This window comes from Alligator sinensis, unplaced genomic scaffold (genome assembly GCF_000455745.1).
Source record: "Alligator sinensis unplaced genomic scaffold, ASM45574v1 scaffold2413_1, whole genome shotgun sequence".
NCBI lineage: Eukaryota > Metazoa > Chordata > Crocodylia > Alligatoridae > Alligator > Alligator sinensis.
In genome coordinates this window covers 1-14075 of record NW_005843885.1, presented here as the reverse complement: position 1 = coordinate 14075, position 14075 = coordinate 1, and the positions used below count along the sequence as shown (strand labels likewise).

Sequence of the window (14075 nt, the reverse complement as noted above, 5' to 3'; positions counted from 1 at the left end):
GGCTCCACTTTCCTCCCTTTCTTGAAGATAGGCACCACATTGGCCTTCTTCCAGTCTTCGGGCACTACACCAGAGCGCCAAGAGTTTTCAAAGATCCGTGCTAGAGGCTGGGCTATGATGCTCACCAGCTCCTTGAGTACCCTGGGGTGAAGATTGTCAGGGCCGGCTGACTTGAAGGTATCCAGCTTCTCCAGATGTTCCTGGTTTCTTCCTGAAATGATCTGGATCAAAACTATACCTCTTACACACAGCCTCTTTAAAGATATCATAGTCATTCACCAACTCAGTGGGCAAGCTGCTAAGGATAATAGCCATGTTGCCTGTTACTAGCCCAGCAATATATCTCATGTACTCTTTTTTCCCCCAAGTTCCAGCAGCACGCTTGGTTTTAGAAATTACTCAGGAACACCTCTGGATCCTCTTCATCCTTAGTTGGGGAAAAGTCCTTGGGGGTCACCCTGGGCAGTGTAGCTTGCTTTGTCTGGTGCAGCTCAGCCCCGTGCTGGCACTATGCCTCCTTGGCTTCTATCTCTTGCTTCATCTGGAGCATCTTGATATCCTGCCGATGTTTTGCTTCTAGCTCTCTGGCCCCTTGCTCGGCCTCATGCTTGAGCTGCATTTCTTGGGCTTCTAAATCATGCTTGTGTTGTTCGGCCTCATGCTTGCGCTATGTCTCTTGGGCTTCTAACTCCTGCCGGCATACTTCTAGCTCTAGGATCCAAAGGCGGTTCCGCTTCTTGAGCAGTTCCATCTCCTTGGGGCTCCTCCTCTGAAACCCAAGGTAATGGGCTCCTTTTGCTCTGCTCCCACTTGGAACTGCGGTGGGAGGTCCCTGGGCTCAACCACTGGCCTGCAGAGACCCATTCAGGTCCTTTTTATTTTGCCCCACATGGGCTGGGAGGCCCCCCTGAGTCAGTTCCTTCAGCAGTTCTTCCATGGACATTTTGGCATAATTATTGGTAATTCTATCTGAACCCTGTCCGGTTGACACAGTGCCAAATCAAAGACTTGTTTGCTCAAAGGTTTTCAGTGACACTGCTTCCTCCACCAAGGTTATGCATTCCAGAGAGCAATCTGAGGGATCTCACCTCTGCCACTATGTGGCAACACAGTAGGGGGCACTACTATGCAGAGCCACCCGCCTCACTGTGCCACTCCCATTGTCTGCATGCAGAAAGGAGTAACTTACCAGGAACATAACTAGGAACTAAGTTTAATCGCGTATCAAAAGGCTGACAAGCCATAGACTTGCTCAAGGTCGGTTTTCTTTCTGTATTTTGCTATTGGTATTCCTTCCCCTCCATCCATCCTTGATCAATAAATCTGTTTTAGCACACCTCGCTGTTTGTGCTTAAGAGGGAAGGGACTGGCTAAAGTGCGCACGGTGATTTTACTTTCTTTCTGCACAGGAGGCTGCTAGTGAATGCTTCGGGCTAATAGGAAAACTCCCAAATCCCAAGGTCTACAGGCCCTGTGTATCCCGGGTGGCATAGGGCCCAGAAAAAGACCTGAGTATGGGTGGTGACAGCAGTACCCCAGGCATGAATGCCACGTGCCTCACACATCCCGCCCTATTCCATGCAGCCCTTTGGGTGCTCCTTGGGCCCTACTCTAATCGGCCCTTCAGACTTCTTCACTCACAAACCTTTCCTGGGAAAGGTCACACACTCTAGCCGGTACACATGCAACCCTACTCTTCATGGCTGCTGGCCTTCTGCCCCACCCTGAGCTGAACTCAGCCACTGGCCTCTCTCCAGGTCACTGTCTGCCTCCTCCCTGGGGATTTTCTCTCTGGCCACCATGGCTCCTCATTTGTCTTTTCCTCAGACCTCCTCTCTGCAGACTACACACACTCAGTCCATGGGCCTCAGGTGTCTGAAGACGTGCCTGCCATCCCCCACCTTTACGTCTGTTCTCCAAGTGACCCACCAGGTAGTTGGATCTAGGCTTATAAGGTACCCCTACCTACCTTTCACTGAGGAGGCAATAGGCATGGCATTTCTGGGGAATTAACCTGCCACACGTAGTCCTACCAAGCCATCCTTACCCAGCCTTACCATCCCCATAGCTCCTGCCCTTACCTCCAAGGTTTTCTGAGCAGCAGCTTAGCCAGGTAGCCTTCTTCCAGCTGCCAGCAGTAGACTGCTGGCTTAGCCCCGAGGCCCTGGATTTAAAATGGAGGCTGCTCAACCCCTTCCTCCAATCCCAGGGCCCTCCTGGATTCATGTGACCTCTTCTTTAGGGCTAGCCCACACCTGAAGGCTGCCCTGCTGCCTGCTCTCAAGCCTTAAAATGACAGACACCAGAGGTGGTCTGCCACAGCCAGTGTCTACAACTGCTTGATCTCCAGGTCCTCGTCCTCATCCTCATCAAAACCAGCAAAGGCATCCTGCAAACATGAAGACGGTAGCAGGACAGAGCTGAGAGTGCCAGGTGGGTGTGTGGTAAGACATTACCACTCATTCTGTGCAGAAAGCCAGCCAGACCCAGCTCTACTGGCCCTCCACTGCCAGGGTCCCCACCTTGGTCTTCCCAATGGTTTTGAGTGACATGCCAGTCTAGCCTTCATCAGCAATGGAGACACCAACAGGGTCCATCTTCAGCTCGATGTACTCATGCCGCTTACCCCAGCTTCTTCAAGATCTTCTTTTTCTTCCTGGGTAAATAATCAGATGGAGCTGGTAGGGGCACAAGGTTACATTTGGGGCTCGCCCTGGAAGTCCAGGCTTCTCCACAAACTGCAGCAGGGGTGGGAGCACTGCCAGCCCGGGCTGCTCACTGACGAGACACCCCCAACCTGCCCCATCTCAGGCATATCATCCCTGCAACCCTGTCCCAGGAATCACCCAATCGGCACAGCTCTCAGCACTCCCTAAGGAGCCAAGGAACAAAAATGGAGCATCAACACCCACCCTGAGGGTTTGCTATCTACCTTCCCTCTTTTTTTAATGGTCTTGCTGTTCCACTAATCAAGCAATTCTTTCTTCTGCAATTCTGCTGTCTGTTCATGGCTCCCAGTAACGCAGGTCCTAGTTCACAGCCCTGCATCCTGTTTTAACAGATAGCTAAAAGCATTACCTCAGGTGTGGAAATGTTAACTCAAGTGAACATTAACTCAGGTGTGGAAATACCTTTCAGTGGAGCACTGGATACACTGTCAAAATACTCAAGAAGGCTTGATTTTGTTTTATAACTCTGAAAGAGATGTACATTCAATTCTGATGACTACCAGACTAAAGAACAGACATCTTTAGATTATTTTTCCGCAGTTGTTTTTTTCAATGCATAATATATGATGTAACAAAGTAACATAAATTTCAATAAAAATACATTTGTTTCAGCTTCAATCTTAAATGGAATAATATAGCCCGAGGCCCCTAGCATACTAGTAAAGTCTTGGGTTCCTTTTTACCTGGAGAAAACTGTGTGTTGTATTGTATGTGATACTGCATCACAGCAGCTGCACCTCCCTGTTCAAACTCCTAGATCTCTCCATGTATCTAAGCAACCTTGTTTTAGGATCCACCCTGCTCCCTTTATTTGAGGACAAAATTAGAAGAGGTACCTCAAATATTACCACCCTCAGACAGCTCAGCAGACACACTGCAACCCCCTCATGGGTCACCACATGAGTCGCCATACGAAATCTCAGAAATCCAGAGCCTCCCTAGTCTGTGGCAACCAGGAAATGACAGAACTTTGAAGGACAGACCAACTTCACTTGAAAGACCAGAAAGACAAATAGCTTGGGCTGCTGAGAACTACAGTGCAGAGTTGAGCAAGACCAGAATGCCTGCTGAAGTTCAGATAAGAGAACATGGTGAAGGACACATTTTTTATGGGAAAGGCAAAGCTGGATTTAGGAGGTAGGACTTACCAGCAAAAACTGCATTCAGCTACTTCATAGGATGAGCAAAACTCTCATGACGTGCAGACTTCCTCTAGACAGCACACATCAGTTGTCATTACCTACGCCCCTGTAATGACATGAGATGATACTGATAAAGACCCATTAACTCTTGAGCTAAAGAGGACTGTCTTCCAAAGACAGGATAAAGCATTTGTATGGGTAACTTGAATGCTAGAGGTTGGGAAAGGTCATGTCACCTGGAAAAAAATTATTGGAAAAGAAAGATTTAGCAAAGGGAAGAGCAGTGTGTGCCTCTTGCTGCGTACACAGAACATAATATTGTCACAACACCTCTGCTCCATCTCACAGATATGCACACAATCTCATGCACAGGGGGCACTATAGGCTCTGCAAAGAAACCTTAAGAGCAGGGGCGAGCATTTATTTTGGGCAGAGGGCCGCATACTGAGTTTTGGCAAGCCATCGAGGGACACATGACAGGCAGCCAGGGGCAGATAAAAAGTAATTTTCTAAATTTTTTAGGGGCCCCGCAGCAGGCTGCATCTGGCCCGTGGGCCACATTTTGCCCAATCCTGTTTTACAGTAAAGGATTATGATTGGCACAACTAATGCTTCCCTGCTTAAGCATGTCCTCAGAAATAATTGAATCATTTTGACTGAAACTGCTAAAATTCAACCTGAGGCAGATACCAAGGCTGGAAAATGTCAGCCCAGATTAATACAATTTGACTCCATTACAAGCCATTGGAAACAGGAGCCTCATGAACAACACAGGGCGCTGTGGTGTTGCTCTTGGCTCTGTGATAGCAGAATAACTGATGCCAAACTTCACCCACTCCCTTTCCCTCGTTCCCTCCTACTGCATCACTGCTGAAAAACAAAAGGGTCTGCTGCACCCTCTGCCAGATGTAATTCATGTAATAGACCTCACGCACTCACCTGACTATTTCCGACCACCATTATGATTGAATCACAGAGAAGTAGCCCTGGAAGGGATCTCCAGAGGTCACCTAGTCCAACCCCCTGCCTGAGGCAGGATGATACCTATTCAAACCATCCTACACAAAGTCAGCTGGTTGGAGCCTTGAAACCAGTAATGGTGGGGGTTGTGCGGGTAAATATTGTCTTAGCTGTGTCCACCATTCCCAGCAAGAGACCTGACACAGCCTTTATTTACTTTTAGGCTTACAGGCAAAGCTCCTGATGCAGAGACTATATCAGACCAGAGCAGACTGGTGTCTTGTCAGAAAAAGGGAGGAAGAAAGACCCAGCAAGGCTGAGGTGTGCATCCACCTCCCAGCCTGCACCCCCAAGAATGGGAACCCCAGCCACCTTGGCCTGCCTGCTCCTTCTCCTGCATCTCACAGCTGGGATCTCTTCAAAGTCGTAAGCCCTGTCCATGTCTGCCTGTATGTCTGTCCGTTCACATGGTGGTGGTTGGAGGAATATGTGGAAGCAGGACAGAGGGCCCAGGGGTGGCTGATCAGGAGTCAGTAACACCCTGTCCCGAGAACGCAGTCCCTGCTGCTGAGCCATCTTAAGCTCCTGATCTCTCCTAGAAGCAGAGGGAAAGGTATAAAGGCAACAGTCTGGGATTTAGGAGACTTGGGTTCAATTCTCATCTTCTACTCCCAGCTCCCTGGTTGACCCTGAGTAAGTCACAAGCCAGCCCTGAACCTGTTCTCCTTCCTAGAGCTGGCCAGTCTGTTTAGGCTGTGAGCTCCTTGGGACAGTATGTCTGCTGTGTATACAGCACCTAACAGAGTGGGGGCTGCTTTAGACTGGTACCTCCAAGCAGTACTGTACTAAAAATAAGCACTGTGTAGACCAGCTCTGTTAGAAGAGGCTTATCTTTGCAAAGTCAAGGGCTCACAGTGCTGTACTGCTGGTGTGAAGGGTCCCTAGATTATATTTGCACAAGGGACCAAAGGACACTTGTGTGAGCAACCTCAAATGGGACTTGTCAGTGTTTGACCTTACTGTCAAAATCTTCATGGATAATTTCCCAAGTTAAAAACCAAACAGAAGTTCCAGTGCTTGCAACAATACTAACCCTTACTCCCCCTGCCCTCACCAGCAGGCTTGGTACTTGTGATTGTTTGTGCTCATTGTGTTGGAAGAAAAATAGAGAAAGTACATTACTATAATACTGACATTACAGGATCCAGGATTACAGGATGACATTATACAGTTAAAATGGCTCAGGGTTCTGAGCCCTTACTTTGTCCCATGGCAGTGACTAACATTAAACATCTTTATCACTTTTCCCACCAGATAAAGAAAAAGGAGAGACATCTCAGGAGTTTCAAATGTAGAGAATTCAGTCTGGCTTTCATTCTTACATTCCTTTTTCCATTTCCCTTTAGCTGCACAGAATCTCCTAGTGAAATCACCCTGTCTGACATGCTTCTCCTCCATAGTACATATAGTGAGGGCTGCTCCTTCTGAGAAGAAGAGAAGGTTTTTAAAGTGGAACCAAGCTCCTGGTCCTACTTCCTTTATGGCAAACATGCACACAAGGGAGAAGAGAAACAGTAGAAAATGCAGTGGTGCCAGGTACCCTGCTGGTGCTCTCTTGCCTTCTTGCTTCTGGAGAGGCAGAGCGCTATACCGTCATGGCCTGGCAAACTGGTTTCAGTATTGGGGAGGGGGGCACCTGGTACCCCTGCTGCGAAGAACCCAGGCATTCAAGAGAGCTAGAAAATATCCAGCCTCTTCCCTCTGCACTGCACAGTGGGTCTCTGCTCACTTTTCAGCTACCAGCTGGTCTCTTCCAGCATCCTAAGTAAGCAAAAGGGTTGAGTGCTAGATGCAGTGGGGCAGGAGGGGTGGAGGAAAGGAGATCTTCCACAGCCTAATGCTCTGTGACTGGCTCAGGTTGAGCCTCAGCAATGTTGTACAACATCTTCATCAGCAGGAGGTGGGCCCCAAGCTGAGAAAATGTTGTTCTTTCCTCTCTCCCAGGTATTATGTGGTGGTGATACCAACTGAGCTCTACCACCCACACAAGGGGATGATGTGGGTCCATCTGGCCAACTTCAATGAAACCGTCCTGGTGACTCTCCAGCTGGAAAGACAGAGCCCATCCAGCAACATCAGCCTGCTGGAGAAGAAGGTCAAGGAGCCCAATCTGACGGAGAGTGTGTCCTTCTCGGTAAGTCACAGCCCCAGGGCTGCACAGCACCAGGCTATGGACTGGGAAAAGCTCTAGAGTGCTTCCCCCTGGGTCTCCAGCTTTGCCCCAGACTCAGCCTAGGGGACTGGAGGGCTCAGGAATTGGGAAGGAACAGTGTTGGGGACGAGGCATCCAGCCAAAATCTCTCGTCGCCCAGCAGAGCAATTCCCAATGGGCCGTGGAGCCAATAGCAGCTCTGTGACGAGTTTCCCATTAGGGCTGTGCGAAGCTTCAGGTGGTGATTTGATTTGGAGGAAATTCGACCCCATTCGGTGGCTGACTCTCTAAATCCGAATCGAATCAGGGGACCAATTTAAAGGTCCGTATCAATTCAAAGCTCTCTGAATCTTCGGCAAAGGTTTGGAGAGCTCTGATGATTCGGGCAGTCCTCGGTGGTCCTTGCTGCAGCCACTCGGAGTTGGGAAGTACTAGGGGCAGAGGAGTAGAGAGCAGCCCATGCGGGGACCCCTGCCAGCCCCCCAACCCAGCCCGCTCGCCCAGACCCACACCTACTCCCCCCGACCCATCCCACTCCCCCAGACCCACACACACTCCCCCAACTCCCACATGGCTGTCCTCACCAACCCCACATCGGTACTTTAAAACAAAGTCCTGGTGCTCACCGGGTGCTGCTGGGCAGTGGGCTGTCCCTACTGCCGGACACTACATGGGGGGCTCTGCACGAGCCACCTCGACCCCCTGCCTACTCCCCAGCCCCCCACATGGCTGCCCCACCTGCCAGGGCTCTGGCCCTTTAATAAAAAAAAAAAGCAAAGAAAAGCCCTGGGACACTGCTCCTGCTGCAGTCTCAGGGCGTAGAGCCCCCACGTGGCGCAGAGCCCCCACATGGAACGGGGCAGCGGGGGTCGCCCCCACCGGCAGGACCGGTGAATCCCGGGGTTTCTTCAGGTCTGTTTTTTCTTAAAGGGCTGGAGCTGGCCTATGTGGGGCACCCATGAGGGGCTGGGGCAGCTGGGGAGGTGATTTAGGAGCTCGTGCAGAGCCCCCCACACAGTATGGGGCATCGGGGATTGCCCCCCAACCCAGCAGCACCTGCTGAGCCGGGGATTTTTTTCCCCCAGATGCTGGGAGCTGTGGTGAGCAGGTGGCCATTGTGGGGATGGGCCTGGCCTGGCTGATTCGGAGATTTGGTGGGATGGAATCAGGACAGTGATTCGAATCACCAAATCAAACCACTGTCCCCCGAATCGGCTGAATCCGAAGCGAATACTAGCCACTTCAAACAAGCCTGCTGGCCCCTCCCTGGCTCCAGACCCAGCTCGGTCATTTAATGGGAACATTTCCCTGCAGCTCAGGAATATGAGGTTGTCCAGAGCCCAGCATCCCTGGTCCCTGGGAGTAGCTACAGTGGCATCTCCACACTCAAGGACACAATGCTCTGGGGCTGGGTTGCTGCCCCATTCAGACAGGCCACATCCAGTGTCCAGTCCCACTCCCTGGAATCAGGGCCATGCTCCACATTGCAGGTCAGGCTGAAGTCAGCAACTCCCCGTGTTATCCCATGCTGTACGCCACGCTTTTGCCATCATCTCCCTGCTAGCTCTCAATAGAGCTGCTGACTCTGACCTCTCCAGAGTCCTGCATGCCTTGTGACCTGTGGCTTAGCACAGGGACCCTCAGGCACCCCTGCCAGCCCCTCCTGTGCAAACCAGGCTGCATCACAACCATGCCATGGCTGTGTTTCCCTATGGGCAGGTGCCAGCCCCAACCACCAGCGGGGAGGAAGTGGCCCACCTGCACGTCTCAATTGAAGGAGATTCCCTGAAGTTCTCGGAGCGGAAGAAAGTGCTCCTGAAAGCACTGGAGCCTGGGACCTTTGTACAGACAGACAAACCCATCTACAAGCCTGGACAGACAGGTGAGCAGGCAGGAGCTGCTGGGGAGAGCTCGTGGGTTCTGTGCCCTTCAGATGGGCTCCTTGGCTCCGTGGGCTGGTTCCTCTGGGAGGACCAGAGTGGGATAGTGGGGCTCTCACTTCTTCCCCAGTGCCTCAACAGAACCCCAATAGGAGAGGGGCCCAGTGTTTTCTCCCCTGACACCCCGTGGTACCTGCACGAACTGAAGTGCAGAGTTCAGCTCAGTCCTTAGTGATGGGAGAGACCTGGCAGGGGGTTGTGATCAGTCTTGTCTCTGGCATCCTCAGGAGGGAAACCAAGGCTGGCTGGGCCCCAGAGACTAAGCTCCACTTTCCCCCAGGACAGGGCCATGTTGTTTTGCAGAGGACAGCATGGGGAAGCCTGTACCACTCTCCCCCAGGCAGTGCCCACTCTCACAAGAAGAGAGACCATTCATGCCTGGCCCCAACCCCACTGGCAATTCAGTCAGAGAAATGAATCTAGGCCTGACCTGTGTCTGCATTTGCTCTTTTCCAGTGAACTTCCGAATCGTCAGTTTGGATAAAGACTTTGTTCCCAGTAACAGGAAGGTGAGAACTGGGGCCATGCGTTGGTGGAGGGGATCATAAGGTCAGAGGAGAGGATAAAGAGGGTTAGGAGACCAGAATGTCACTAGGGTCACGCTGGATTCCAGCCCCCGTCCAATTGCAGCTTCTTCTGGGTGTATCTCTCCCTGTCTCACAAGAAGGTGATGTCCTAGATATGGGTGGTAGACAAGTAGGGACAGATTATCGAACGAGTTGCCACTTTCTAGCAGCGCCCAGAATATGGTCCAGGGGAAGTGGCTTGGACATGTCACCATAAATTTAATGTCACAGGCAGAAGCAGAAGTGTTTAACTCCATGTGACTTTAACACTGTCACTTCCTTTATTTTCTTCTGAGGGTTTTGGGCTTTAGGAAGCAAGCATTATCTTACATGAGTTGCTCTTCTGTATCTATGTATAAGCCCTTCCTGAGGTCAGCATTTAAAGGAAAATATAGGATGCAGATCAACGCCGAGTTTCATACCTGCATGTAAAGAACCCATATAGCATCTTTTTGCTTACCTCCTTTTCCTCTTCTTCTGCTCCTCCTTAGGAGCATCTGCACGAGACATTTACTGTGCAGTGGACTAATTAGCTGCATAGTAAACGTCTGGGCATCTTACTATGCACCCCAATTAGGCTGGAGAATCTAATTTTACTCCAGCCTAAAAAACTCCACAGTAGCTCATGTGTAGATGCTGTGCCACCTGGGTGGGACATGAGGGTGCTTCAGTGCAGGGGCTGCCTCCTGGCCAGTCCTGCACCAAAGTACCCTTGTGCCCCAGCCAGCCCCTCCACAGCACGCTGAGTCGGAGAAGCAGCCCTGGGCTGGCAGGATGACCCCCCCACGTCCCCTGCCACCTGGGGCTGCTCTGTCCTGGCTCAGTGTGCTGCAATCCCAGCCACATGTGCAGGTGCGCACACAGGAGCAATAAACTCCAAGGCAATAACCCTCAGAGTTTATTGCTGTGTATTAGTACACACATGAAGATGCGCCCCCTGAAAAAGTCTGTCCTCAGTGAGCCTGCATGATTCCTGCCCCTGTGCCAGATATTAAATGTTAACCTCCATGTTAGGGTTTGCATTGTCTTTGACAAGGTGTTCTTTGCCTGGCTGAATACCCTCATTCAACTCCAGAGGGCCCATCTACAGAGACACAGCTCATACTCTTACTTCCCACCCAGTTCATGCTGGAAGTTCCCCATTCAACCCCACCATATAATGTATGGCAGTGGGGGGGAGGACAAGGTGGGGGAACAACAAGGTGGGGGAACTGAGTCATGTACCTGAGTCACAGAAATAATACAAGATCATCCTACATTCTTCTTTAAGACCCAACTCAGTGGGACACCTTGGCCACTGCGGGCTCCAAGCAGTTGTTTCTTTCAGTTTGGATGGTCATTGAAATTAAAAGTTTGGGAAATTCCCAAACACAGCATGGGTAACTTGTAAATAAGGCAGCAGGAAAAGCCAACACCTCAACACCGCCACCTCGACACCATGCAAGACCAGAGCCTTCTTGTGAACAGATACAGTCTTAGCAAATTGAAAACATGTAGCTAATGTCATTTGGATAGCGCAACCAGGACTGCAATTCCTTTATGTCCAAATCTGTCAAAAAGCAAACAGGCAAGTCCAGAAGTTCACGGTGAAAATTGTGTAAATAACCTTACTAACCCTGTGCCAACCCCCTCAAGCCAAACACCTGGAACAAACACCCCTTGTGTCTTCACCATGGGATTGCAGCATGGGATGCGTGCCGTACTGAGACAGGCCTAGGCAGACAAGGTTCCTTGGGTGAATTTGATATCTTTTATTAGACCAACCCAAATGGTTGGAGAATAGTTATTAAGCAAGCTTTCGAGTTCAAAAACCCTTTGTCAGGCTAAGGAAGTTTCAGCAGTTGGTGTGTGCTCTTCCTGGATGGAATGAAAAGTACTGAGACAGGCCGTGTTTGTTCTGTGCTTCCTTCCTGCTAAGCCGGAAGGAGTGCAGCTGCATGAGGGTGGTGCTGGGCACTCACCATCCAGCTGTGCTCCATGAGGGCGAGACATCCAGCTTTGCTGTGCCAGCTCTGACTTTTCTGCCATCTTGCCTTCATGTCACTGCTCTCTCAGTCACCCTCACTGCTTGCCACGGTTCCTCCCCCATTCTCTTGTAAACACCCAAGCCCGATGAGGTCCCAGGCAGACCCCTGGGCAGCTAGCAGTTCCCCTCCCTCTAACGAGCTGTCTTATGTCTGTTTGTTTTGCAGGTGCCCCTGGTGACCCTGCAGGTCAGTCTGTCCCTCTCCGGCCTGGCTCTCTGGAAAGCAGCAAGGGGGTGTTCAGTCTTGGGAGCTTAGGGTATCTGGGCTCTCACCACAGCATCCCGCCAAGCCAGCCCCTCTGCCCTATTCGGGGAAGGGTAAAGGGTCCCAGAACAGCAGGCACATCTGGAATGAGCCTCATGGGTTGTTAATCTGTACAGTCTGGGGTTTTATCTGATTTGGATGCAGGTGGGTTTGGCCCTGCTTCGCCCCTACCTGGGCCGCTCATCCTGAGCATTTCCAGCCCTTGTACTCCAGGTCAGCCACCACCTTGAGCAGGCCAGTGTTGCAAGCAGCAGGATGGGGGACTTGGGTGAGCAGCGTGGAGAATGGCATGGACGAGGGTAGGAGGATCCCTGATAGTGCCAAGAGAGGGGAGACAGGAAGATTGGGAAGGTTTCATGGGCAGAGGGGGACAGTGAACACTACCCACAAAGACCTCAATTGGAGCTGGAAAATCCTCCAGGGTCCTAGTCCATCTCCAGGGTCAGGGCAGGAACATCTGCTCCATTTTGTTTCTTCAGCTTTCTCGAGGCTAGAGATGGGCCTTCCCTAGCTAGCCTGGGTTAACTATTCCCAACCTAAGCAACGGTGCTGTCTGGGCAGGGCGGGCACTTGCTGAGGTTTGATTCTCTTCAGGGTAAACAGAGAAGGCCTTGAGTGTCTTGAGATGTGGACCCAGGCGCTAGCCCCGGTACTAGGCTCACTTTGAGGGGAAACCCCAGAGCCTTTCTGTGGGTGAGAGTGGCTAACTCATGTGTATCTGCATGTTCAGGATCCCAACGGGAACCGGATCGCTCAGTGGCGAGATGTGGCCCCCCAGCAGGGCATCGTGGACCTGTCCCTCCCTCTGTCTGCAGAGCCGGCCTTGGGGACGTACTCCATCGATGTGGAGGGCACTAAGCACTCCTTCAGCGTGGAGGAATACGGTGCGCAGGGGGACCCAGCGCAGTAACAGAGGCTGTGTCTCTGGTGGAGGAGCAGCAGTACAGTCTGTAAAACTGTTGGTGGGCCATTTATCTGTGTCCCTTCAGAGGGTCTCTGGGAGCCTGATCCCAGAATTCCCCAGAGCCACCCACCACCGCCCCACAAACAGCATCCCAACAGCACCACATCCTGGCTGCGGGGGATCCAGCCTCCCAGTCCATTCAGCTTCTGTCAACACCCTCATCCTCTGGACCTGTGGGCCAGGGTCAGATGTGGCCCCCAGCTGCCTCCAACTCCAGGCTCCTCCTTCGGCCTCAGAGGCACTGCTTCCCTGACCCAAAAACATCTCACACTCTTACAAGGCTCTAGAAACCAGCTTGCACTGAGCTCATCACCTGCCCACTCGGCAAGCCGCAAGGCACAGAGTAGCCAGTTCTGATCAAGGGCAGCCTGGCTGGGAGCAGTGGGCAAAGCAGGCAGATTTCCCAATGCGGGGCCCAATGTGGTATCAGTGCTACTGGGGTCCAGGGAGAACTGGTAAGAGTGGGCAAAGATTAAGGCAGACCCAGGAACAAATGGTGAGAAGCTCCAATGCCACAGGCCTGGCACTGAAGCTCCTATGCTGGGAGCTGTGACCCCTGTATCAGTGGCTCCTTTTCTGCCCCACAGTGCTGCCCAAATTTGAAGTGACCCTTGACTTGCCCCCTGTGGTGACAGTGGTGAAGGAGACATTAGAAGTGCGAGTGTGTGGCCGGTAAGTACAGAATCAGCCACATCAGGGAGGTTCGAGGTAGGGCATGGGTGTCTGCCCAGGCCCAACACCCCTGCAATACCACTCACCCCAGAAAGGCAGAGTGGGCAAGCATCACCCTTCCTCTCTTGTTGACCTCTTAACTCTACTACGCAGATACACCTATGGGAAGCCCGTTCAGGGGACAGTCCAGGTCAGCCTGTGTCGAAAAACCTGGCGTTTCTGGTTTAGTCGTAATGAAGCCCAACAATTGTGCATGGAGTTTACTGGCCAGGTGAGTGCAACTGGGGAGGAGAGAAAAGTCTGTGGGATATTTCTGCTTGGCTGAACTGAAGGGGCATTGTGACTTGCATTGATGACAATGCTAATGATGCATATCAGGGCCATCCAAATTCTTCAGCCCTGAACACCAGATCCAAACCACGGGCTTCTCACGAACCACCTCCAGGGGGGAGCTGGTGGCTTGTCAGAGCAATGCTGTAGCCACTACGTTAGCATGGCTCTGGAACCCAGGGAGTGAACATGAACAATGGTCCTCCCTGCTTTTTACCCCAGCACTGATTCGAGTCACCAGTAGGCACTGACAACCCAAAGTTGGGGGT

At 51.7% G+C, this 14075-nt stretch overlaps 1 protein-coding gene across 1 annotated transcript; it reads left to right on the top strand.

The window, feature by feature from the left end:
* Positions 1–5089: 5089 nt before the first annotated feature.
* On the top strand, positions 5090–13747 carry LOC102382052 (alpha-2-macroglobulin-like; the record flags this gene model as incomplete). The annotated part of the gene is made up of 8 exons (XM_006039224.3): positions 5090–5257; positions 6836–7025; positions 8763–8925; positions 9440–9492; positions 11742–11762; positions 12571–12724; positions 13392–13476; positions 13630–13747. Coding segments are annotated over exons 1-8 (855 nt in total), but the record flags the coding sequence as incomplete, so codon positions are not given.
* Between the last annotated feature and the right edge of the window lie 328 nt (positions 13748–14075).